The sequence below is a fragment of the Wasmannia auropunctata genome, unplaced genomic scaffold (assembly GCF_000956235.1).
Source record: "Wasmannia auropunctata unplaced genomic scaffold, wasmannia.A_1.0 LD336000.1, whole genome shotgun sequence".
NCBI classification, from domain to species: Eukaryota; Metazoa; Arthropoda; class Insecta; order Hymenoptera; family Formicidae; genus Wasmannia; species Wasmannia auropunctata.
This window is the reverse complement of record NW_012026890.1, coordinates 1,024,357-1,048,512: the sequence shown is the minus strand read 5'-3', so window position 1 is coordinate 1,048,512 and position 24,156 is coordinate 1,024,357. Positions and strand designations below refer to the sequence as shown.

General features: G+C 36.6%; 1 protein-coding gene across 1 annotated transcript in view; it reads right to left on the bottom strand.

The window, feature by feature from the left end:
- The window catches only part of LOC105453273 (collagen alpha-5(IV) chain), a 49,923-nt gene that overhangs the window by 18,805 nt on the left and 6,962 nt on the right, over nucleotides 1–24,156 (bottom strand). The window contains exon 2 of the mRNA XM_011695076.1: nucleotides 11,451–11,636. Within this exon, the coding sequence (XP_011693378.1) occupies nucleotides 11,451–11,636 (186 nt within the window). The remainder of the gene's footprint in view (nucleotides 1–11,450; nucleotides 11,637–24,156) is intronic.

Below are 24,156 nucleotides of genomic sequence, written 5' to 3'. Positions count from 1 at the left end.
TTTTTGTTTTCGATTTCTCAGAGTCGATTATTAAGGATAATCGTTAGAACTCTTCGGGGGCTGCCAGAACTCTTAAGAAATTGCCGGATTTCCGAAAAAATTTTTCGACTAATATGGACTCGAAAATTTTCAAAAAATTTTTTTGGAATTCCGGCAATTTCTTGAGAGTTCTGATGGCTCCCCAAAGAGTTCTATCAATAACCCTTAATCAAAATTGCTAAAATGAAAAACAAAAGAGTTATGGCCTTTTAAAGTTACAGAAATGTGAAATTGGACCCCCCATGTCTTTAAATGGTGTTTTCATCGCTTTAATCAACGGAACTTTCTAAAATCGATAGAGAACTCTAGAACTCTTCGGGGGGCAATCGGAACTTTTTTATTTTATATATATATATATATATATATATACATATATGTATATATAAAGTAATTTTGATCTTCTAATATAAATTTAACTAAACGACATAATTCCATCTGTTAACAATTTATGTAATATTTAAATGTTGTTTATATTTTATTCTATTAGCTATTAGCTATTTTATTCTATTCTATTAGCTATTTATTATAAGCCATTGTAATTAATTACAATGTGGCTTATAAACAACAATTAAATATTACATAAATTGTTAACAGATGGAATTATGTCATTTAGTTACATTTACATTAGAAGATCAAAATTACTTTATCAATAAAATTATACATATTAAAATTAATATTTTTTATAGAGATGGAACTTTACGGATTAAATCAATTTGGATTAAATTAATATGACAATTATTTCGATTATTTTGAAAGTCGAAACTCTTGAGCACCGATGAGATAAAACTGGACGCGAAAGGAGGTCAAGAGAAGAAGGAGGAAGGGATAAAGAAGGAGGAATGGATACGCGTCATAGAAGATGTTGCACATGCTAAAATATACTGCAGAAATTTTGAGCAGAAAGGATATAGACAGACAGACAGACAGACAGAGAGAGAGAGAAAGAGAGAGAGAGAGAGAGAGAGAGAGAGAGAGAGAGAGAAGATATCTGAATATGAGATCACACGGACATCCGGTTTCGAGAGTGAGCCGGGTTCACCGAGTGCGACTTGTCAATGGGAAGTGCGTTATCAGCGTGCGCGCGATGCCTCCCCATCCTCCCTTTTCCAGTTCTCAACTTCCAGCTTTTGTCTCGCTTGATCTCTGACAGTTTCGTCGGAGGGACCTGATTTTTTAACGAACGCGAAAGTCCCGGGGAAGTAGGTCGCGAAGATTAACTTAGAGCCCGTCACGAAGAAGGAGGGAGACAGCTGCTGTATCATAATTTTACTTATTAAAAACGTGCCAAGTGAAATATACGATTTTTTTTTGTTTCACTTTAATTGGAATGGATTTCTCGGGGGGATTAATCGCGACAATTTATTTGGACGATGAACTGGAAACTTCAATGTGAAGAGAGACTTCAAAATAGTTGAATGAATTATTTTCTATTGCGTAGAATGTTTCACAAACTTTAGAGTAATACTTCACGAAATCTCGATTGCAAACTTTCTAAGAAAAGTATTCAATAAAGTTTTCGTCGATATTGTATTCGGTATTAATATATTATAAGTAGATATATGTATTAATAGAGAGAATCTCTTAATACGAGAATCTCGAAATAGTTGGATGAATTATTTGCTATTGTTTAGGTACTCTAGAAGCCTAGGTAAATATTTTAGGAAATCTCGACTACAAACTTGTCTAAGAAAAGCGTTCAATATAATTTCCATCGATATTGCAATTGGTACTACTAATATATCATAATTAGTAATTATACATTAATATTAAAATATAAAATGCTAATAGAAAAAAAGGATTTATTCGACTTTTGCAAAATTTAAGATGTCTACCGAATAATTTTGCATGTCTCAAATTTTACGCGGAAATAATTTCGCGAGGCGTAAGATGGTAGTCTGATGCTCGCTCGATGGCAGACCGGAAATGCGCTTCACCCCCGCATTTTGCGATATCAAGGATGGGCAAGGAACGCGTAGGACTGCAACGCGTGTATCCGTTTTGTGGCACGTTATCGGAGTACGGTCCCTTATCTGCGCATGAAATAAACCAGCAACAAATTCACAATGATTGGGGTACGAAAATAGGGAAGACTCGATAGTACATCATTCTTCGCGCTGATCCTTCAAGAATATTATTCGAGGGTGGCTGCGCTCTAAATATCTGTTGAGCGTTGGAATATAAATTCTAATTGCGGAACTATATTAAAGAGGGTGGATATTAATTAATGTAAATAATTTTAAGAGATGATTCCTCACACAAATACAAGACGAAAACTTCATATGATCATACATCCAAAACGGCTTGGATCAATGATACAGGGTGCCAAAGTTAAAGGAAAAATTTTGCTTTAAAATTTTGTTTTTTAAATTTCAAAAACCCTTCGGGTTATATTTTGATGAAGCTCTGCGAACGTTTCAAATTTTATTAAAAAACGGAATGGATTTCGAAATTTTTAGAAAAATGAAATTTTTTATCTCACGGACTGTGGCGTGGTTATATTGCAACATTGACATGTATAAATTAAAGACAGTACGATGCGAATTGATACTCCTGTAAATTCATCCAATGGACTACGCGGCGTGTATGATTATGTTGGGCTAAATATTAAAACTTAGACAAAGAATTGCGTAAATATGATTTAATTTTGTATAGTTTAATGTAATGTTCCACTGAAGATGACTTAATGCAAACCGAAACGTACGGATCGTTTTTAAAATATATGTTAATTCTAGCTATTAATATCCAGCTTGGCTAATTGCCCTTGATTGTTTTAATGTTTTAATTTATTGATACTTTTGATCCTATTGTTACTTTATTTATGAAATTTTTCATTCAACGATTGAAGGAAAAATTTCGTTTTTTCCAAAAATTTCAAAATTAAAATCTTTTATATTATTTAGTATCCATCCTGTATATGTATGTATGTATATATAAAGAAATCACTGCTAATGTCGCACTAGTTGGCGTTAATGCATCTTATAAAATTTTATGCGAAACAAGAAAATATTATAATTTTAAAGAATACGAAACAAGCTCTGGGATGTACGACCTTATTAATTTTTTAAACCATAAACCTTTATAAACGGAAGATGATTATAATTAAATGAGAAGAATACTTCTCGTGAAGTTTGCATGAGAAGCACTTCGTTTGGACGTACATCGATTACGATAATGAACGCTTCGTACAGGGATTATAAAAGCTTAATTTTTAAATATCTTGAAAACTTCATGCTACGTAGTTTCAAGCTACTTTACACTTTGCGAAGAACCTTTCATTTAAGATACTGTAAATTGGAGGGAAGAACTTTTTGCCGGCAACTTTTCGAAGAGTTTGTATCGCGAAGAGGGAGGATCGTTACGCATCGCGTATTCTCCACGTGATATTAACGCGTCCCGGTGTAAAATACAAGTGCGGGATATTCATTGCGGTGCAGATTAAATTTTTAAGTACAAATCGACTACAATACATTTCTCGGCAATTCTCAGGATGCGCCGTGTATTTTCCAGGCGCTCGAATCGAGTTTCACGCCAATAAATTGTTACAGCCATCTCCGTGGCGTGGTGTCAGGGGACGGTGCGTCAGTTTGGCACGTAGCTTCGGTACCGAGAGAGGAAGAGCACGGGTCCATTGGAGCCGCGCGGCGCGGAGAGTGCCGGCGTCGAGGCGGAGATTTCTTTATCGGCGCTTAGATACCCTACTTTTCCGGACGTGGCGAAACAAAACGGGGGCCACACGTGCCAAGCGCTGCCCGATTCCCGGTTCGCGTCTTCTCTTTCATCGCGTGGGCGTACGGTCGGCCCCTGACCTCCTCCTCCCTGCCTCCCTCCTATTCGAAGTTTTCTTTGCTCTTTCATCTATCCCCAGCACCCCCGCGGCCTCTCGACTTCTCTCCCCCGTCCATTGCTCGTTTTAATTAGAACCGGTGCCGCATCGTTGCTTGTTTTAACGGGCTTTCCGGGGGGGAGGGCGGTGAAATTCTCGGGGACGGTTTTAGACGGCCGGAGAGAATGTGAAAATGAAAGTGTGGCGCGCGCTCTAAAATTGCCGCTCTAAAAGCTCGCGGGGCTCTCGCTTGATAGGGCCCGGTCACGCGATCATTGTGCTTTCTGGCTGTGTGTCGGTGTGTTTTAACAATCTGTCCACTCAACCTCGCAACGGGGGATCAACGTCCCTTTCAATTTTCCCGGACGCGCGAACGAGAAAAGCGAGCCTCTAGACTCTAGAGTTTACACGCGCGCACTTCCCTCTTCCGGTCGATTTTACACAATGTGAGGCAAAAAGGGTCCAAGATGTAATCCTCTTACAAATTTAGCAGTAAAACCGTAGGCTGTACCTTAAAAGACATTATTATTACTCAAACAAATATTTTTACAAATATTTTCTAGCAATAAATAAAATTTAGAATTCAAAAGATTGTTTAACATTTTATTATATTACAAAAAACTCAATTTTTCCCATTACTTAAAATTCAGAAATTGTTTGCATTATATTAACATTCTTTCGAAAAATATTTTATTTTAAAAGATTAACCCATTATTATTCCCTGTATTAGGTAATTTTTATTATTTCTTTAATAATACAAAACTTCAAGTTGATCGTCTCTTGATAGAAATAAAGTTTGAAAACTAAGCTAAATTAATTTCTTAATTTGTTTAAATTTATCTAAAATGCTTAAGATTGTATTTTAAAGTAACGAGAGGCTACAGTGTTTTAAAACTGCAGTTTTACCGACGACATGAGAAAGAAATAAAAGATCTCAGATGTAATCTAACAATTTTCCCATCTTTGTACTTAAGGAAAATATCAGAGGGTAGACGGTGCATTGGCGGATGCAGGTGAAGACATCTATAATGGATTACGCGGACGCGCCCGGTTGTTCCCCAGAAGAAAAGACGTTTCTCCGTCGATGGAAGATTAGTTAAATCCACCTCGGCTTAAAGCAGTCGGCCGCGAATGGAAGCCCCCCCCCGGTCTTCAGCGCGTCAATTTGTGTCAATCCTGGACAACGAGACGATGACGGAGACGGGGCTCGCGCGCGACCGACCGCTCGCGCACGTGGGTATGTGCGCGTAATACGTAATATCTGGGTAATCGTTACGTAGATAGGGATCAATGCCAAAGCAGAGCAGAGAGGAACGCGCGAGAGATGCCAGCAATTTATCATTAACGCCCACGTCTGGAAGCCGCCGGGCCGAATCGTTAACCCGAAGCTGCAGAAATTGTGCCATTCCCACTACTCCTGCGGTAATTTCGAGAGCGAGGTCTGGTGCAACGCGCGCGCGTGTGTACACCACGGAGACCGCGCGCTCGGGGGAGCCGAGCCATCTCCCTTCTGGCCGGCCAGAAAGGACCATGACGTCAGTTCGGTCCCCGTCGCCGTTTTACGAGTGACACCGTATAAGCCGCCGTCGCCTGCGCCGGCGGCGAGGGAACCGATGGCCCCAGTCGTAAATTTCGGACGGCGTTAAATTTGCACGACGATACGTACGCTTTGAATTCATGCTCGTCCAATTGAGCCTAAAAAATCGCGGATAAAATAAAACTGCAGAAGACAGAGTTCTTAAAGTTGCACGATAGATGCACGAAAGGATTCGAATTTTGAAGCATCTCTCCTTCGGGTAAATTTCGTTTAATCAATTAGTTGCCGAAAGAATTTAGAACAATAAAATGTTTACGATAATTAAGTGAGGTATACGAAGATCTATATTAGAATTTATCATAAAATTATGTATTATGTTTTAAGAAATACGTTGCATTCATAACTTAGGAATTCTAATTATAAATTGACGAAGCTGATGGAAAGCAGCCTCGAGAAAAAGACTGGATTAAAAAAAAACCTCGTTCTCGGCGTTTCTTAAATTATTTGCTTCTGCTGGACTGAAAGGGATCATGACGTCAGTTCGCGTCTGTTCGTTTCTGACTATGTAAACTGGCCAATGAGAAATACGCGTTATGCTATAAATTAATGGTTTCCTCGCGAATGAAATAAGCTTGCGTCCAAATGCGTTTAACGCGTGTTTCAGAATGCGTCGTTCAATTACATAACATCAACGAAGACGGACGAAGCATTTTAATTTACAAGCATCGTCAATGTTATGAGTCAATTCTAAAGGACACGACAGAAAAACTAGCATTCTCTAACTAAAATTATTCAAAAGTAAATATATAACTTCTTAAAATAAAATATTTTAGAAAGAATGTCGATATAATGTAAAAGATAATTTCTGAACTTTAAATGGGAAATGAAAAAATTGAGCTTTTGATAATAAAATCTTAAACATCTTTTAATTTAATTCTAAATCTTTATTTAATTTTTTATTTAATCCTACATTTTATTTATTACTAGAAAGTATTTTAGTTAAGTCTCATTTACGGAGTTATAGGCAAATATAAAGACACAAAATTTTGTAAAGAAAACAGACTGCTAACTCTCTGAAAAATTCGTTGAAATTTGTAAAAGGAATTTTTATATACTTTGCCAGTCCCGTCTTTTATAATTTTCGTTATGAAATAATTTTATCTTTCTGAGTTCTCTCTCTCTCTCTCTCTCTCTCTCTCGTCGAGCGAGTTTGAAGTTAAGATACAATCGCCTCACTCGGGCTCATCTCAGGGAAACTCTCCACCGAAATTCCCCGATCGCACGTACGATCTCGAACTGCAATCTCCTTAAACCTACGGGGATTTCCTTCTAATCCCCGAGTCCATCAATGTCCTCGTCTTGCGACAAAGTGGCTTAAAGACGAGAAGTAGATCCCTCGGTATAGGCGATGGCATTAAAAATCTCGGGAGGTCCGATAAATCCAAAGATGCCGGGGAGGAAGGAAGAAAGGAGACATGCTTTCTTTTTTTTTTTTTTTTTGGTTTCTTTAAACAAAAATTCGCGAGGACCTCGTAAATCAACTCGACAGTAGTGACCGGCGTGACTGCAGCTCAGGCAGTACGAGATATCGTACCGGTTGCGTGCATCTCTTCTCTTTGGCCGGCCAGAAAGGACCGTGACGTCATTTTCCCTTCCAGAAGAGAGAGACACGCCTGATGTAATCCGCACGTACGTACATGTCGAGGCGCGAAAAAAGGAGTAACGAGGAAGCAGCAGTGAAGACTTGCCGCAGTAGGAGGAGGAGAAGGAGGAGGACGAGGAGAACGAAGAAGAAGAAGAAGAAGAAGAAGAAGAAGATGAAGGGGTAAACGCGTTCCCAAATCGACGGCCGTTCATTACTGCGACAGAATGCGTAATTCGTCATGCCTTGCGCCTTTTAAACGGCTTCCTCGCATTGCCAGGCGATAAGCTCGCTCTCTCTTCCTTTCTGCGGACTCGTCGTTTTCTCGACGACCTGATTCCTACTGTTCTTACGGCCCATCGATTATTGCCGCTTGCCGAAACTTTGACACGCGCGAATAAAGAGATAAGTCTATATAATTTATAAAGTGCAATTTAAATAAGAAATCTCTTTAATTAAGAAAAATATTCTTTTGAAAGGAAATGGATATTCTATAAATAACAGATTTATATCTCCATATTGCCTTCAGTTTAAATTATGAACTCTATATAATATTGCTCTTTGCGTTCTTACATTTTTCTTACACTTAAATAATTCTATTGATGTAAGAAAAAAAATGTCTGTAAAGTGTACAAATCTCTCGCACTACTTTCTATGCATAAATTAAATAAGCATTTTATTTTTTAGCTTTTTAAGTCTTTCTATGTGTAACCGAGCTTTAAATTAGAATTTCCTTCGAGCGGAGTTTTATTGAATTGTAGATATGCAATTTGGATTTTTGTAATATTTATGAAGATTCCGATTATACGTTTCACCGATCAAAGATGCAAGACATTACTGACACGCATCGCGGTCGGACGATCGATGTAACACAATTAGCAAGTGATGCACGCCCCGAACGAGAATGTGTGACACGCTGCGCGCCGTCGTAATTGGCGAATTGTGGCACACGTGGCAACACAAGGGTACCCATGGTAATAACCAGAATTTTCGTTCTTGTGTAATTAGGATTTACGACGGAGAGAGGTGTTTCACTTCCTGTCTGCGCTCCGATCGAAAGTTTCCTGAAAGTGGACTTTCCGTTCGCGATGTACCGAAAAGACGCGACAAGCCTCTTCCGGTTATCGATGTTATTTTCCATGGGATTTCTTCTCCAATTCCAGTTAGACTATTACAAAATGTACGCCCACGATAGAAAATAAATCACGTTGGAGGTCTACTGTTAGCGCTTCTTAGTAAAGATAATCTTCTTGGTTTAAACTTCGAAACGATCAAGAAGGGATTTTAAAAAGATAAATATAAAACTGGAATGCTTTACAGTTATAAAAGCAAGAGGTAGCTTTTTCGTCTCCGTAACGATTCTTTAGTAGCAGAATTAATTGCACTGTATTAAAAGTATCTTCAAATTCTTAAATTTTTATTATTAAATTTCTGTGTTTTTTTAAATAAGAAAAACATTTTATTGCAAATTAAATCGCATATGTCCTTCTCAAACAGTTTATTTATTACGGTTTCCAGACTGCCCTGCGTATTTATCACTGTTAATCAATAAACCCAACTGAATACGTAAGTAATTATAACGCGGGCACGTGTAAAAGATGTCAAATTATAATCGTCATGTAAAGCATTTAATTTAAAGTTTCAGTTACGAAGATTGACGCCCGTCCTATTTCGCAGTCCGCACGCGAATGAATAATTTGCACGATTAATAAGCACGAGATGTGTCGACCACGTTTGTACGTGCACCAACACTTTTATCATACCGCGCGCAGCCGTAACGTTTTATTTATACGTGACATTTCGGTAATTGCGACGTTAAATTGTTCTGCACCCCGTGTAACGACGCGATAATAATACGGTTCCGCGATTTAATTTTATTATCCCAAATACAAATTTCTGGAATCATAATTCACAAAGTCGGTATTGTCCATTTGTCTCTTCGTAATTATCGCTTCTTTCATAAAATTGCAGTGTAGAATGCTCAATGTAAGGTAATTAGCAGCATACACGCAAAAAAATTCTTGCACATTTCCTTCAAAGATTTATTTGTCGAATTAAAAAGTTGTTTTTGAATAAACAAGCAGTTAACAAATATAACACGTAAAATAGTTAAAAAAATTATAATGTACAATTATAAATGAAAATTCGTCGAAAACAGATATAGTTTATATTTGTGAATAAAGTAAGTAAATTCTTTATCAATTTGAGAGAGAGAGAGAGAGAGAGAGAGAGAGAGAGAGTGTGTGTGTGTGTGTGTGTGTATCAAATTCCTGATTTCGAAATTCGCAATTAATATTGAAGCAGAATCTATAGGATTCTTAATTAAAACTCTAATTTCACGTTAATTAAAAGCTTAAATTAAACTTTAAATTCTCAGAATTATTTTTCAATTATGCAGATACAACTTAAAAATTCTACTGCAAAATTACGTGATCGGTTCGTCTTGCGGTTTTGATATTTTGCAACAAATTACGATTAAATACGAGACAGAATTAATTGGTCGAGGAATATTCCCGCGCAAGATTTATCGAAGCGATTTAGACACGTAGGTCATATTCTCGAATTTAGGATATCACAATCGCCGGCGCGATTTGCATGTCGTTTCCGAAGCGGCGGCGAGTTCCGTCACGCCCGGTGCCCGGTGTCATATCATATCGCACCCGGTGTCGCGCATCGATGCCGGTCGACAAATTGCGAAACACAGCGGATTTGCAGCTTCGCGTAACGGCACGTCGGTGGTGCGGGCGGGCGTCGTGGGTGTCCGTCCGTCCGCCCGTAATTCCTCTCTCTCTCGTGTGCGTTCGCGATCTTCCCTCTTCCACCGCATTTGGAAGCGTTCTGTTTCTTGGTCGGTGACGCGCCACGCGGCGTTTCTTTCCGTCTCTCGTTCTTTTTCCATCGTCTTTTTTATCTCCCGTCCCCGCTCGGAGCACATGTAGCGCGGCGAACAATCGCGTTCGAATGGAGAATCGAGAATGCGACGTATATACGTCTGCCGTTCTCATCAGCGTTTCGTTTTTTTTTTCATCTTTCAACCCTTCCGCGCTCACGGCGACCCAATTATGGAGATGCCTTTCTCTTTTTTCATCTCTCTAATGGTCGCACACGTAGTTTCGGAGACGCTCGGTATATTGCCATTCCGGTTCGCGAATTTAATCCATTTACAATTTCTGAATGGAGTGGACTATTGGGCGGCAGTAAGCATGCAACTGATTTCGATTCAAAAAAATCCAAGTAAGTGCTCGCTTACTTTTGGCAAAGTAAAATTTGAATTTCATAAACGACTTGTTAGTAAAACAGGACACGTATATTTTTTTATCGTTGTATTTTCTACTGTATATATAATTTATTGTTAAAACAGATCCTTGCGGAAATACACGTCAGTACATTTATTTTCAAAGAAGCGAATATCATTTTATTAAATTTATTGTTAGCAATGGTTATTGCAAACAAACTCGCGTCATGTCGCGAACTTTAATTAAAACGTGAAACACTCGCTTGTAAAGAAACTAATTACCGTTGCAATCGGTTTAACTGGCAGTCGCGTATGCATATATGCAAGACATGTAGACAGAATTATTGCACTAAAAGTAGATATGTACAAAGAAAGTAATTTTCACATATTAATTAATTATAATAGTTGCAGGAGTTTTACGTATACATTCGCCTTGTATTAAAAATATTTTACGTGGAATAAAAATAAATATTGTTTTTAATAAATATCTATCAAATTTTTAAAGATTCTGAAAAATATTAATTACAAGCTCTCTTGAAAAAAAAAAGAGTTGATTTTTAGGAAAGATTTTACGCAACGGTTTATTTAAATCTTCCGATATGGAAATATGAAATAAAACGGGTTTTATGTAAACACTTAATTTCAACGAATATTTTCAAGTTTTATACCACAAATTAATACTACGTTTCTTTTTTTTTTTAATTTTGCATCATCAATAATGGATTTATGCTGGATTTACGTAGAACTAAAAAGGCTCATATTCTCGCATTATACATCATTATATTATTACGTAATTAATCCTAATTTACATTTCATACAATCCTGAAAAATTGTGTATTCGCGTAAAAGAGAAAAAATAATAAAATCTATTTAACTCTAGGTCACCATTGTTATTTTTGGTTACCTTTTCTGCCATATCGAGGTCTGTCTTTGTCACGTTATATTTCCGAACGGAAGGCATATTTTTTAGCTCAACACATGTGAAATCAATACTACAGAGCCTGACAAAGACAGATAAACAAGAATCAAATAAAGAATATTTTAATAATATATTCAAGAAATGGTTTAAAGAAATGTAATTTCAGAAATCTGACAGAAATTGCGCATCAGGACACTTGTCACCCCGGTAGGGTGACCTAGGGTTAATAAAAGAAAATTAATCAATTTTTCTTACTCGATAGCCCTTCTCTCCGGTGGATCCATATTCTCCTCCCGCTCCTTTCTCGCCTTTGGGTCCGGGGGGTCCATCGGGTCCGATGTCACCTGGCAGTCCTTCCGTTCCTTCGGGCCCAGGAATCCCGGGAAATCCTGGCTGCCCCTTTATCCCCTTACAGTTGCATTTGTAGGAGTCTTTGCAGATCTGCAACATATTGTAAGTATCTGATTAGGGATATTCTTTGAGCTCGGTACGCAGACTGTCTCCTTTATCGGACTCGATTTCGACGAGGTTCCTCAAACCGACTGAAACGCCACTGGATTTCACCAATAAGCGGTTTAGCACGTAAGCCGACCGCGTGGATCGAATCCACAGTCGGGATTTGTGAAATTTTCATTTATCCTGCAAAACGCATGACACGTCGGAAAATAGGAAACTCTTAGAAGAGCTTCGTGAAGTTTAATATCGTTAATTTCATGCTCGAAAACGCAACCTTATTAACGCCAAACGTTGCAGCGATAATTGGGAAATACGCACTAACAGAGAACGTATATTACGCAACTTGATAAATTAAATTTATCTAGAATGGAAATAAAGTATCTGAAAGGACGGATCTTGTTGTGAGGACGGTGATAAAAATTGATTAAAAACGGTTTTGTTATGTCGTAAAAAAAAAATCGAAATCGAGGACAGGGAAGAGGACAGAGGAAGAGGAACACTGATTGCGACCAGTGGCGTAAGCCTGTAAGCGAAACTGACTAATGGCCATAGATTTTGAAATAACAAAGTACTAAGGACATTTCTGTTGTACTTTCACATTTTTCTTATTTTCCTCGAAAATGATGAACATTACAATCTAATTTTAATTTTGCAATTTTTGTTTGCATTTCAAAACTGATGAATCTCGTTTCTCAACCTTAAACATTGCAAAGTTGTAAGGCCTGTGTAATGAATAAAATCTTGTTCTTGAACGATGCAATTTTAAAATATATACAGCTAGTTAATTCGTTCATAAAAAGTTATTTTTCAACAAAATGATTAATATGAAGAAGAAGAATACGAATTGTAATAATAAGAAGAAGCGTTTATGTAATTTGACGCTTCACATATGAAATAATTTTATCTGATATAAGTTAATGTTCGCATCATTTCTAGCTGGAAAAATTATTTGCTGTATGGAAATTCGGGCAAAAAAAACACGTTGCTCTTCTTTCCAAAATTTCATAAAGTGTCCACATGTATTAACAAATTCTCCAATGGCATTTAACGAATTAACTAATTAATAGCACTAGTAAACATATAATTTCACGACTATACGCCACTGCATCACGAAGGCCGCGCTCTATTTGAATAACGTGGAAGAGAACGAAAACGGAATAGTGCTTCCACACATTTGCCTTGTAGATGAAAGTTCTGCTTGTGTCAACGACGCACTCCAGGACTCCGAGCGGGCTCTCAAGAAACGCTCGTCCGGGGCATCGTTATTCTTTTCTCCTGCCCATTTTCTTGCTTATCTCGCTGCACATGCCTCATTTTAGTTCCGCAGCTTATGACGCTTTATCGTTTGCTCAAAATATGATGCGCGCGCCAGAGGTAGCGAGTATTTTTTTTATAAGACTCGAGGATTATCGTACCAAATAAGGAGTAACTGAAGAAAATATTAGTCGAAATAATCTGGAAATTATTTTCGTGTAGACACGTAAAGTTGCAAAAGTAATACGAAATTTTTCTGAATGACAAGTTTTCATGAAGAACATTGTTTGCAATGTAATGTTAATTAATTGGTAAAATAATTAATATAATGGTAGAAATTCTCACGAAGTGACAAATGTAATTAAAGAGACTTCTCAAGCTTAAAAGCTCGGTCGTATCTCAAGGCTATTGTTATTTATGCAATGATATAACCGTTGGCGTATAATCTCAATGTCACTATTACGTTACCGCGAAGGACAGTGTCGTTCCACTTAAATATCGCGAAAGAGATGATCCGAGAAGCTATATATTGCATAAAAGTGAATAATAAAAATAATTTTTTCGCCATCATTGACAAATGAAAATTTCCATAAAGCGGAGAAAGTATATGTTCTTTAAACTCAATTCGCTAAATTAAATATTAAGCAAATTGGGGGAAGTAGGTCAGTGTGACATTTACATTTTTTATTATGCACTTTCGCTGTAATCTGCTTATTTTGTCCGCGGTGAAAAATATCTCTATTTTGATATAACGCACTTAAAAATGTAATAAAATTCAACGTGTGTTATATTATTTTATTTTTTTAATTTATGTAATTATTTGAAAGGTAATCTCTAAAAATAATTGCTAATAATTATACATTAAAAAATTTTTCTTTTATTAGCATCTTGATAAGATTAAACATATTTACTTCTTTTCAAGTAACTGCTCGAACTTTTGGTGTATTTTATAAATTTATGTAATTATTGAAAAATATACCTATGGTAGTCTCTAAAGATAACTTCTAATTATATATTAAAAAATTCTTCTTTTATTAGCATCTTGATAAGATTAAACATATTTACTTTTTTTCAAGTAATCACTCGAACTAGATATCTTCAAATATAAGCCATGAGTTAAATAAAGATTCTAGTTCATCTTATACAGTTCTAGTTTATCTTACAAATTTATGTAATTATTTAAAATATAGTCTCTAAAGATAACTCCTAATAATTATATATTTAAAACATTCTTCTTTTATTAACATCTTGATAAGATTAAACATATTTACTTCTTTTCAAGTAACCGCTCGAATTAATGAAATGTATTTTCAAATATTAGATACGAGTTAAATAAAGGTTCTTAATTAATTTTATATAGATCTTAAAAAAATAAACTGTCTTTAACGAATGCCGTACGAAAACGTCAGTCTAAATTCACGAAATTGTCATTGCTACTTGGCGAAGCCGTCCACGTGCGCGTATTACCCCGTAATATCAATATCATGCCGTCAGAGCGTAATTCATGCAATTAACTTAAATGCGTGCAATCGCTTAACACACGGCTCCTCCTGGCAATCTCGGCGAATGCGGGCAAGTTGATTCCGCGTCTTCTCTTCCACTTCTTTCTTTTTTTTATTGTTGATAAAAAAAGACGCATTTCTTACTCGCAATCAGTGAAGTAACATAAAAATAAATATATCAATATATACACAGTGCGACAAATAATTTCTCGGAATGGTGCTATAAAAATGAAACAAATTGAATTTTTTCAATTTTCTCTTTTCCTTCATTCAAAATATTTCCCTCCTGATTCAATACATTTTTTGCAACGATTCAACAATGATTCAAATGACTGTTCCAGTTCATTTTGTGATATTGCCTCCAAAACACGCGTCGAAGCCTGTTGAATTGTTTCCACATCTTCAAAATAGCTCACAATCAATTTTTGGCTAAAAATCAGATTTGCGTGTTGAATCATTCGCCGTATTCGCCTGATTTAGCGCCTTATGACTTTTCTTTATTCCTCAAAATGAAAATAAAGTTGAAAGGATGCTATTTTGAAGATGTGGAAACAATTCAACAGGCTTTGACGCGTGCTTTGGAGGCAATAACACAAAATGTACTAAAGCAGTCATTGTTAAATCGTTGCAAAAAGTGTATTAAATCAGAAGGAGAATATTTTGAATAAAGAAAAAGAGAAAACTGAAAAAACTCAATTCGTTTCATTTTTATAGCACCATTTATTCCGGAAATTATTTGTCGCACTGTGTATATATATATATATATATATATCGAGGGTCTTTCTTTATATACCCCGAGAAACCGTGTTGCGTTTAATTGCGTTGTGCAATAATCGTTGCGTAATATTTATGTTACGGCATTTTTTCTACAGACGGCTCGACGCGCAGCGTTGCTCAACTTGGGATTTCACGAGGGACCGTGTAAAATAGTGTAAAACTTCTTCCTCTTTATGTGTGATTAATTTGCGAAATGAAGCGGTAATAAAATCAGCAATGAATGATAATTGTAATTGCCAATTTAAAGAGATTACAAATATATTAGTTTTATGAATCCAGAGACATTGTGCTTGTGTTGTAATCAATTTTTTTCGTAACATTTGCAAAAGAGATTAATCTTATGGAATTTGCAGGGAAAACACATCCCTTTACATATTCAACATGCACTCACTTTATACGAAAATTTTTCGGACGAAAAATTTAGTTATTTTTTTTTATCGCATCCGTTTTTTATGTAGAACTTGTTGTCCTCTATATCAAACTATAATATACGATCTTGATATTGAAAATAACGGCAAAAAATTGTATAATCGGGAATGTGTGATGAGTTTGCAGCGCAACGCGAGAGATGGGACGCTGTCAATGATTTATGATCGCCGGGGTTAACGAACACTATAGGATGCATGCAGCGTGGCATGAAATTTTTTGTGACTCTTCCCTGCCCTGTGAAGTATTGATGATGGTGTGAAAGCTCGTAATTTAGCCCCCCGCGAGGCGGAATTTTGTAAATATATTTAAAAGGTTAATTGTATTAAAGCTGCGAGTGAAAAATAGACTTTAATGGAGTTCATTAGTACTTGTCTTTACAAACGATTCAAGATACGCCGAGAGATAAAACGTATACTACCTTTTCGTGATCGAAAATATTGGTATTGTATTAAACATTTTCCACACTTATAAACAATTTATTAAAATATTTAAAATATTGCTTTATAGTAAATATTTCGTTGTAATATACATGAAGGCAAAATTTGTAACTTAAAATTCATATTGAGATTTATACCTATTTTATGTTAAATATAATGTATATAGTGTCAATTATGTTAATACTATATCGTCTAATAAAAGAAATAAGCATCTTTTTAAAATCCTATAATTTTATTATCAAACTCCGTATAGAAATTTTAAAAAATTGAACCGATATTTTTTTCTACATTGACACTCACCACAAATAAAATTGATGATTACTTAAACGTTATTTTTAGCGTATAGTATTTGTAACGATCGAGCGTTATAATCGTTTCTCTACAAAGAAAAATGACCGAAGTTATCAGAATCGTTAGATTATTGAGAATTGAGGAAGCTTTTTGTCGACATTGGCTATTAAATCATAAATGGCGTAAGTGCGCGAGAAGCATAACGCGATCGATATTTATCTTCCATTTATTTGTGACATCAGACGTTAAAATAAACCGTGTCGCAGCATCGCCGATCCGCGGGTGAAGAGCAAGGTTTGCTGCGTTTACGCGTTGCGTAAATGGATCTTTGCACGCGGCGGCGGCGCAGCTCTCCATCCGTTAGCGTTATTCCATCCAGTTTTAATCACTCGCACGCGTTTCCATCGCGGGTCAAATGTCAAGTTTAGCGTACTCGCCTAACTGCCGCGGTATTATTAATCGCGACGCGGCGCCTTCGTTGCTGACCGTCGACCCCCGGCTTTGATTTCGAAAGTGCAATAATTTATCGAGCCTACGATCGAAATTCAGGGCCACCGCGGCATTATTAGCCGCGCCAACAAGTCCATGTATCATGTAACTAAGCATCAGTCGATGCCGATTTCTTTTTGCTTTATGCACATTCGACGTATATCCATGGCGCATGTTTGTACATGATATGTAACGTTGTCTATGTTAGCTGTATCAGGATTGAATTGCATTGTTGGTCAATTCTGCATAGAAATAACTCAGAAAGATTGTATTATGTAATATCGCTGATCCTCAATTTTCAAAACTATAAGGACTCGCTTTAAGATATACCTAATTTATATACATACTTTAATTCTTACTTGCAAACAATGAAAAGTTAAAAAAATAGAGTAGATTTTAATGAAATGTATTAAAATAAATGTGAGGCGTATAATACAGTTTTCAATTACAAACATAATAGCTTTTAACAATTAAATTCGCCAATGATGGTTATAGCAGGATTTTGATGCTCATTGAAATTTCATGTGATTTTATGTACATTTTTCTACAAATTCGTTACTTTTGATCTCGACGCAGTTTTTTAATTGAATCAGAATAGTATAATATCACAATATTGATAATCAATTAAATAATATTGATGTTTATAAGCATCTCATAAGATTCATCCTTCCCCCAACGCGATGCGAGAATACTATAAATAAACATCTTATCTTATATCTTTCTATAAAATTTATATTTATAAATATATTTATATAATTTATATTTATAAAATTTATTTCAATATTATAATTGTACTCTCTCTCGTCTTATAATGTTGAGGCAGAGGAAAACTCAACAAAAAGCAAGTGGCAGTATAAATTTCAAATTTTTTTACACGGATGTCATTAAGTTATAAGTTACGCTCTACATTCCGCCCACGATTTTTTCCTAAGACTCAATCTCACAAATATTTTTTTTTCTGAATGCAGCGAAATGCAGCTTCGCCGTTGGCCGATCTACTTTCCGGCTTAATTTATCGGCGACACGTGAGGGAGAAAAATATCTCGCGTAGTACGCTATGGATATATCGACCGCCGCGGAAATAGAAACGGATATGCAGCCGCCCTATTTTTGGGGCACGTAATCGATATCCGGGGGTGCGTACGGGACCGCGAGAGGAATTCTCTCGAATCGGGCCGTTGAGAAGTTAATCGTTCTCGCGAGCCCGAGAACGTGACGCGACTCCCGTTTTTCTCTTCGCGAGGAACGGCCGTCGTAAAGATGAGCAATGTTGTTTTCGGGTTTGGTAGGCGCGGGGCAATTTGTTAACCGGTCAGATACAACGCGGAGAAATTTCGTTCATGCGAAGACTCGAGGCGTACCTCATTTTCCCCATTCAGTGAATTGAGTTGTCTTATGTGATATATGATACTTTTCAAATCAATTTAAGAAAGTATTAATCTTCAACTTGTTAAGATTAAGCCAGAGGCTTCCGTACAGAAGAAATTATTTCATGGTTTTCCAATTAAATTAACGTTATTCTAAATTTTCTTTACGAAATCACTATTTATTAATTATAACATCAAACAAATTAGAATTTCAACACAATAAATAATTTTTCTCTGATATATGTATAAATAATTGTACGCTTTGCAATTGGAATTCTACAATAAAAATTCTTCTAAGAGATATATTGCTGTAGTTTCGTATTAAAATTATTATAAGATTGCATATATTGTATGTTATAACTCCGTAATGTTTCAGTATCCATCAATACAGAAAGATACAAATAGATACAGATCTGAAAATAATTTTGTTAGACCAATTAAAATGATATTGGAAATTCAAACATACTAGAATATCAAAATGTTTTACAGAAATTCTCATCATTTTTCAGTTTCAACAAATTAATAATATTCTGATGGTGCAACACAATTATTTTCAGATCTGTAACCAACAAAATTTTTAGACCTTCCAAAACGTTTTAGAGAAACGCTTATCATTTTTCAGTTTCCAACAAATTATTAATATTGATGGTGCAACAAAATTATTTTCAGATCTGTAACTGGCAAAATTTTTTTAAATCTTCCAGCCCCCTTTTTTTAAATCGTTCTATCCGTATCAATATTCGTCTTCGTTATGTAAAAATCAACTATAAATTGACCATAGAATCCGCTATTTGAATTTAAGATCGAGGATTCTGGGACAATCTGTATTTGAAAACTACTATCGGCTTTTCAGACATGAACGATACTATTTTAAAGAGTTCCAGGTCACCCACCCTCTCCCCCTCCTATACGAAAGTGTTAAAGCTTTTCCCGGGCAGTGCGCATGATTCCCTACAAAAATAGATTCCCCGGTCGTGTATAAACCGATTACTCCCGAGGGAAACCATTCCTCTTCCGAGAAGAAGAAGAAGAAGAAGAAGAAGGGTATGACGTATTCACAGGGAGATAGAAAAATATTGGATCGGCCCCTTCTTCGGATTCCTCGGGTCTGCCGCGATTCAGATTCAAAAGAGTAGTGTTACAGATCGTGCCTAACCCTTTGAACTCTCGCTGTTTCTTACGCCGATAGCGTGTATCGAGGTTACTCCGTTTCGTAAGAGATATTGCGTCCACCCCTGAATGTCCCACATAGATCGCCTGTGACGGATAAGATACGTCCGACCGAATTAGCGAGTGTCATCGTCAATTCGGCTCGAGTTTTGTATTCATTATAGTGCACGTAAAATTCTTTTTTTAATTCTGTATCTAAAACGGCGTTTACAATGAGACTTAAGACTTGAGATTTAAGAAAGTTGACCAATCATAATCGATTATAATTGGTCAATTTCCCTAAATCTTAAATCTTAAGTCTCATTGTAGACACCGTTTAAGTTAATTAAAATGTACAGCCAAAATTATAGAATATAATTTGATAAAATCATATAAACTAACTGGCGAAGCAATTATAACATCGAACGTTCTTGCGATTATTAATATATCACGGTGCTAGGCTACGTTAATTCGTATAATTTTATGCCTATACGTATATACGATATTACGCGATAGAAGGATTTCTTGTCATATATTTTCTCGTCATTCGATCGTGTACTGCAATCCCCCCGGGGGAAAAACTAATAAAAGCCTCGGTTGTATACTAATCCGGCATTACAGATCGTCTATTAATACGGCTTTGCCAAACGAGGTCCAGGCGGTGCGACTATCGAGTGACATCACGCTCTAAAGTTATTTATTACAAACGTGAATGAAACAGTTCAGCGTGACAATCGTTGATAAGAGGCAGCCCGGGAGCTCGAGGGTGAAGGAGGATAGGCCGTTTATGGGTGTTCCGATAACCCGCTCTTCTCCAATCGCACGTGCGCGCGAGCGCGTTCGTCTCTCTCTCTCCCCCCCCCCTCCTCTCTCTCTCTCTCTCTCTCTCTCTCTCTCTCTCTCGATTCCCGCACCGCGTTCGCCGGTCTCGCGTTGTGTTGCGCTCGCCACGAGTTCTCGGTATGCGCGCACGAGGGAAAGAGAAGACAAAAAAAAAAGACTCGGAGATACTTTACTCGCCACGAATTTAATGAACCGCGCGGTGGAGTTTATCGCCGCCGGCTGAGGACCGGGGCTCTCTATTCCGTAACTTAATTTCTTATCGGAATGTAACGACGGTGAATATTAGTGGTACATCACGAGGGTTGGTTATGCCACTTCGACGACGAGGGGGGGGGGGGGGTTAGTAATTGTACATTCTCATGAAGTAAATTAAAATTTCATAAAGCTAGGATTATGAAAATTAAGTTGAGAAACAATTAAGTCCCAAAGTTTCTCGTTCCACTTCGATTTAATAAAATGCTAATGGAATTTATGGTAATTAGCAGCAACGCTTCGAGGCGATGACGAACGCAGGCTTGAGCGCTTTTCGCATAAAGTGCGAGCTAATATGTCACGCATGTTAAAGCGTTTTGATTTACGGCGGTGCCCCTGGATAACATCGGGACACGCGATAGCATCGGGACCCCATTTCGCGGAAGCGGCGAGGAAAGATCGGCCGTGCATTATGGTATTGATAGTATACTAATACAATAATTTCGCGACTTTTTTTACGAGCGAAAGATCACGCGGACGAGTCCCGAGCGCGAGTTATTGCGAGTGCTCTTGTTCCGCGCAGCATCCGCCGCGAAACGACTTCGAGGAATTACATTATCGCGCGTTTATCGCTCGCAACGGAGCGTTTATTCGCAGCGAAGTAAATGTTTGCGGGCAGCGAAAGTAATATCAGCCGAGAGCTGTTAACGCCGCGCGTTAATTATCGGGGTCCGCGATTACGCGGGAATTAAGATTACGCCACGGATTACGCTTCTTTACATCGAGCTTCTTATATGATAGCGAGCAATATAGAGTTTACAGCCGCGGAAAGAAAAAGAGACGAAATCGCACGATATTAAAATCGATGATACGCAAAAGTGCAAAACGTGTTTTGCATTTTAAGTCTCGGATAATCGCGTTTTTCTCCTTTTTTTTTTACAGGCACTTTACATTTTCTTATTTCGTTACCTCGGGATGGACGATAAATAAGCGCAGTGCTAGAATTTGAGGTGACGCAATGCCGGGAAACGGATGGAGTCGCAGGCGGCACCGCGGGCTGCGAAACGGCACGCGCTCTAAATCATAACAGGGTATATAATTAATTGAAGGATCATTCATCGAATTGACCGAAGCCTTTCATTCATGCCTCCAGTGGGTAATCTTAGACCTATCATTCACGGGATATCGCCCACGCCGCCGCAGTGAGATACGTTTACCAGCTGAAGACCCGTGATGTGCGCGCTGCAGAGAATCCCAAACCAGACTTCCATCGAAATTCTCGAGGGATTCTAACGAAAAGTTAGTAGGTTTTCAACAAGTAATATTTTTCACTTTCGAGAATCGGCTTCAAAACTTCAAGAAAATTCGTGTTTACTGAGTTTCCGATAAATGATCAGCATTATAGATATCAATCATTTTTTATATCAGTTTAGATGTTAAAAATTATTAAAATACTAGAGTTTTTTCAGATATCAGATTTCAGATATTTTTATCATACAAGAATTACTAATTAATATAAAAAGAATTTTTTATTCTAATAAAGATATATTCATAATTAAGTGTATTATAATTTTCGAATAAATGTTTGAATTTGAAATGAAATTTGAGTGCAAAGTAGATAAAATAAAAGCTTAAGAATTATTTGGCAACTCTCTGATATCACCGTGTCGGATTCCCGAAAATATCATCAGGATTTAACAAGCCGACATATCGTCGCGGATGCGAGTTACTTCGACATTTATCGACAGCGCCTACGTGTACGTCTGTTTATATTACTATTACTCATAATGGAGACCAATGTCGCGCAGCGCGCGATGCAAATTAGTGTTTGCAGTCGCCTTGGGAACATTATTCCACGCCTGCGGTTTGTTATATGTATAGACAGTCGTCTGCTCGCGTGCATATGACATCATACTCGAAAGCCATGTAATACGAACATGTCAGTGGCCACTATTGACCGCCTTTCCTGCTTTCATCCTAACGCGTGCCGCATGGAATGTGTCATGCGTGCAAGAATCACAGATGGAGAGATAGATACAATTTATACGTGCAATTGTGTACCGCAATCGACGCGGTTTAATTGTAATTTAAATATTTCGGCGTTACTAATGAATCAGAAGCGTTCTGAGAATAAGATCTTTTGCAAGAGAATTAGAAAAGAATTAGAAGAAAAATGTAAAAGATAAAAATCATCTATTTTACAATTCTCTCTTAAAAAAAAAATGGAAAAGAATACCTGATGAATTTTTAGATCTCATTTTTAGATCTCTAGAAAATATGTTTAAAAATCAAATTTAAGTACAATGCAATTAATTTTTTTATAAGTCTACTATCTTTGAAATTAGATAAATCACTTCTTAATAACCGTAGAACTTCTATTAGCCGCATATGAAAATGAATAGGAACGCATTTGAATAAATGCGATCACTTTCAATAACGGTTGATCATACGCGCGCCGTAACAAGTGACAGCACCGCGTGATGTCATTGACAATCATCGCGCCTACATTGTCACTAAGCTGACGAGACGATAATAGCTACGTCCAGCCCGTCGAAGCTAATTTGTATTTTATCATGAGGTAATCCCTACATCGTTATTTTTGGTTGCAATCATAAGCGACTTCCCGCTCGTTTCGTGTAACTCTAAAAATAACCAGGACTTTCGAGCGATTCGAATTTCGACAAAAATAGTCTTACAAGCAAATTTTATGTTCCCGACAAAGTCGTAAAACAACGGGTAATACACGCTATCCTTAACTACTTGCATTCCGAACTAGGTTCGATAAACAAATTTCACATGTTCATATAACAATAAGTATATCGCGTGTTTATATCATTTTTCAAAATAAATAGTATAAAGTAATAAAAAATTTTCAAAATAACTTAGATATTTTTTTTAATTACAATATTTCTAATAATTGAAATATTTTTCTGTCTTAAGATTGTTTCGCATAAGAATTAATTCCTTCAATTTGGGAAATTTTATAAAAATCTAAAAAAATAAAATGCCTTCTAAAAGCTATGAGTACCTCGACTGTATCAAGTATAACATTTAAGATAAAAGAGAAAGAAAAATGGAGAAGCTATAATAAAATTTGCGACTGAAAGTCTAGCTATTATTCCTATAATTCTAAAAATTATAATTATCTCGAATAGTCATGAAATCAGCCGGTGTAATTTCAAGTGTACATATTATTGGATTCGCGCGGATGTGGGCGTTACGATGATCTCAGTTTTCTTCAACTCTTAAAGACAAACGTGTCATTGATAATTGTGAGCCGTTTATCTGCTTTCTATTCCGCGCTTATCTCGACGGTCTATGAGTCTGTTTCTTTAAATAAATTATACGTGACTGCACGATAGGTTTGTAAATATAATTATTAACAAAAGTTTCCAAATTTTAAAGCTTTGATAGATCATAAAGCGTTATAATATTTGTATACGATTTTTTAATGTACACTTCCAACAAATTTATATAGGCTCAAGCTAAATAAAATTATTAACAAATACTGTATTTAATAAAATTTAATTCACTCGCAATGCAATTATATTTGACTTTTTATAAAATACCTATACGTATTGACCGGATTATGTACTTTTATATAATTCGTCATCGTGTTTATCTAAAATTTTATTCGAATCGCGTCGTCATAAAGTGGCAGGACAGTCAATAAGAGTCAATTACGAGTTCGCAATAAATTAATTTAAAGCGTGACGTCACTTGTTTGAAGTTTATGTTATTGCATTAATATAGCGCCTGCAATAACGCGTTTCAA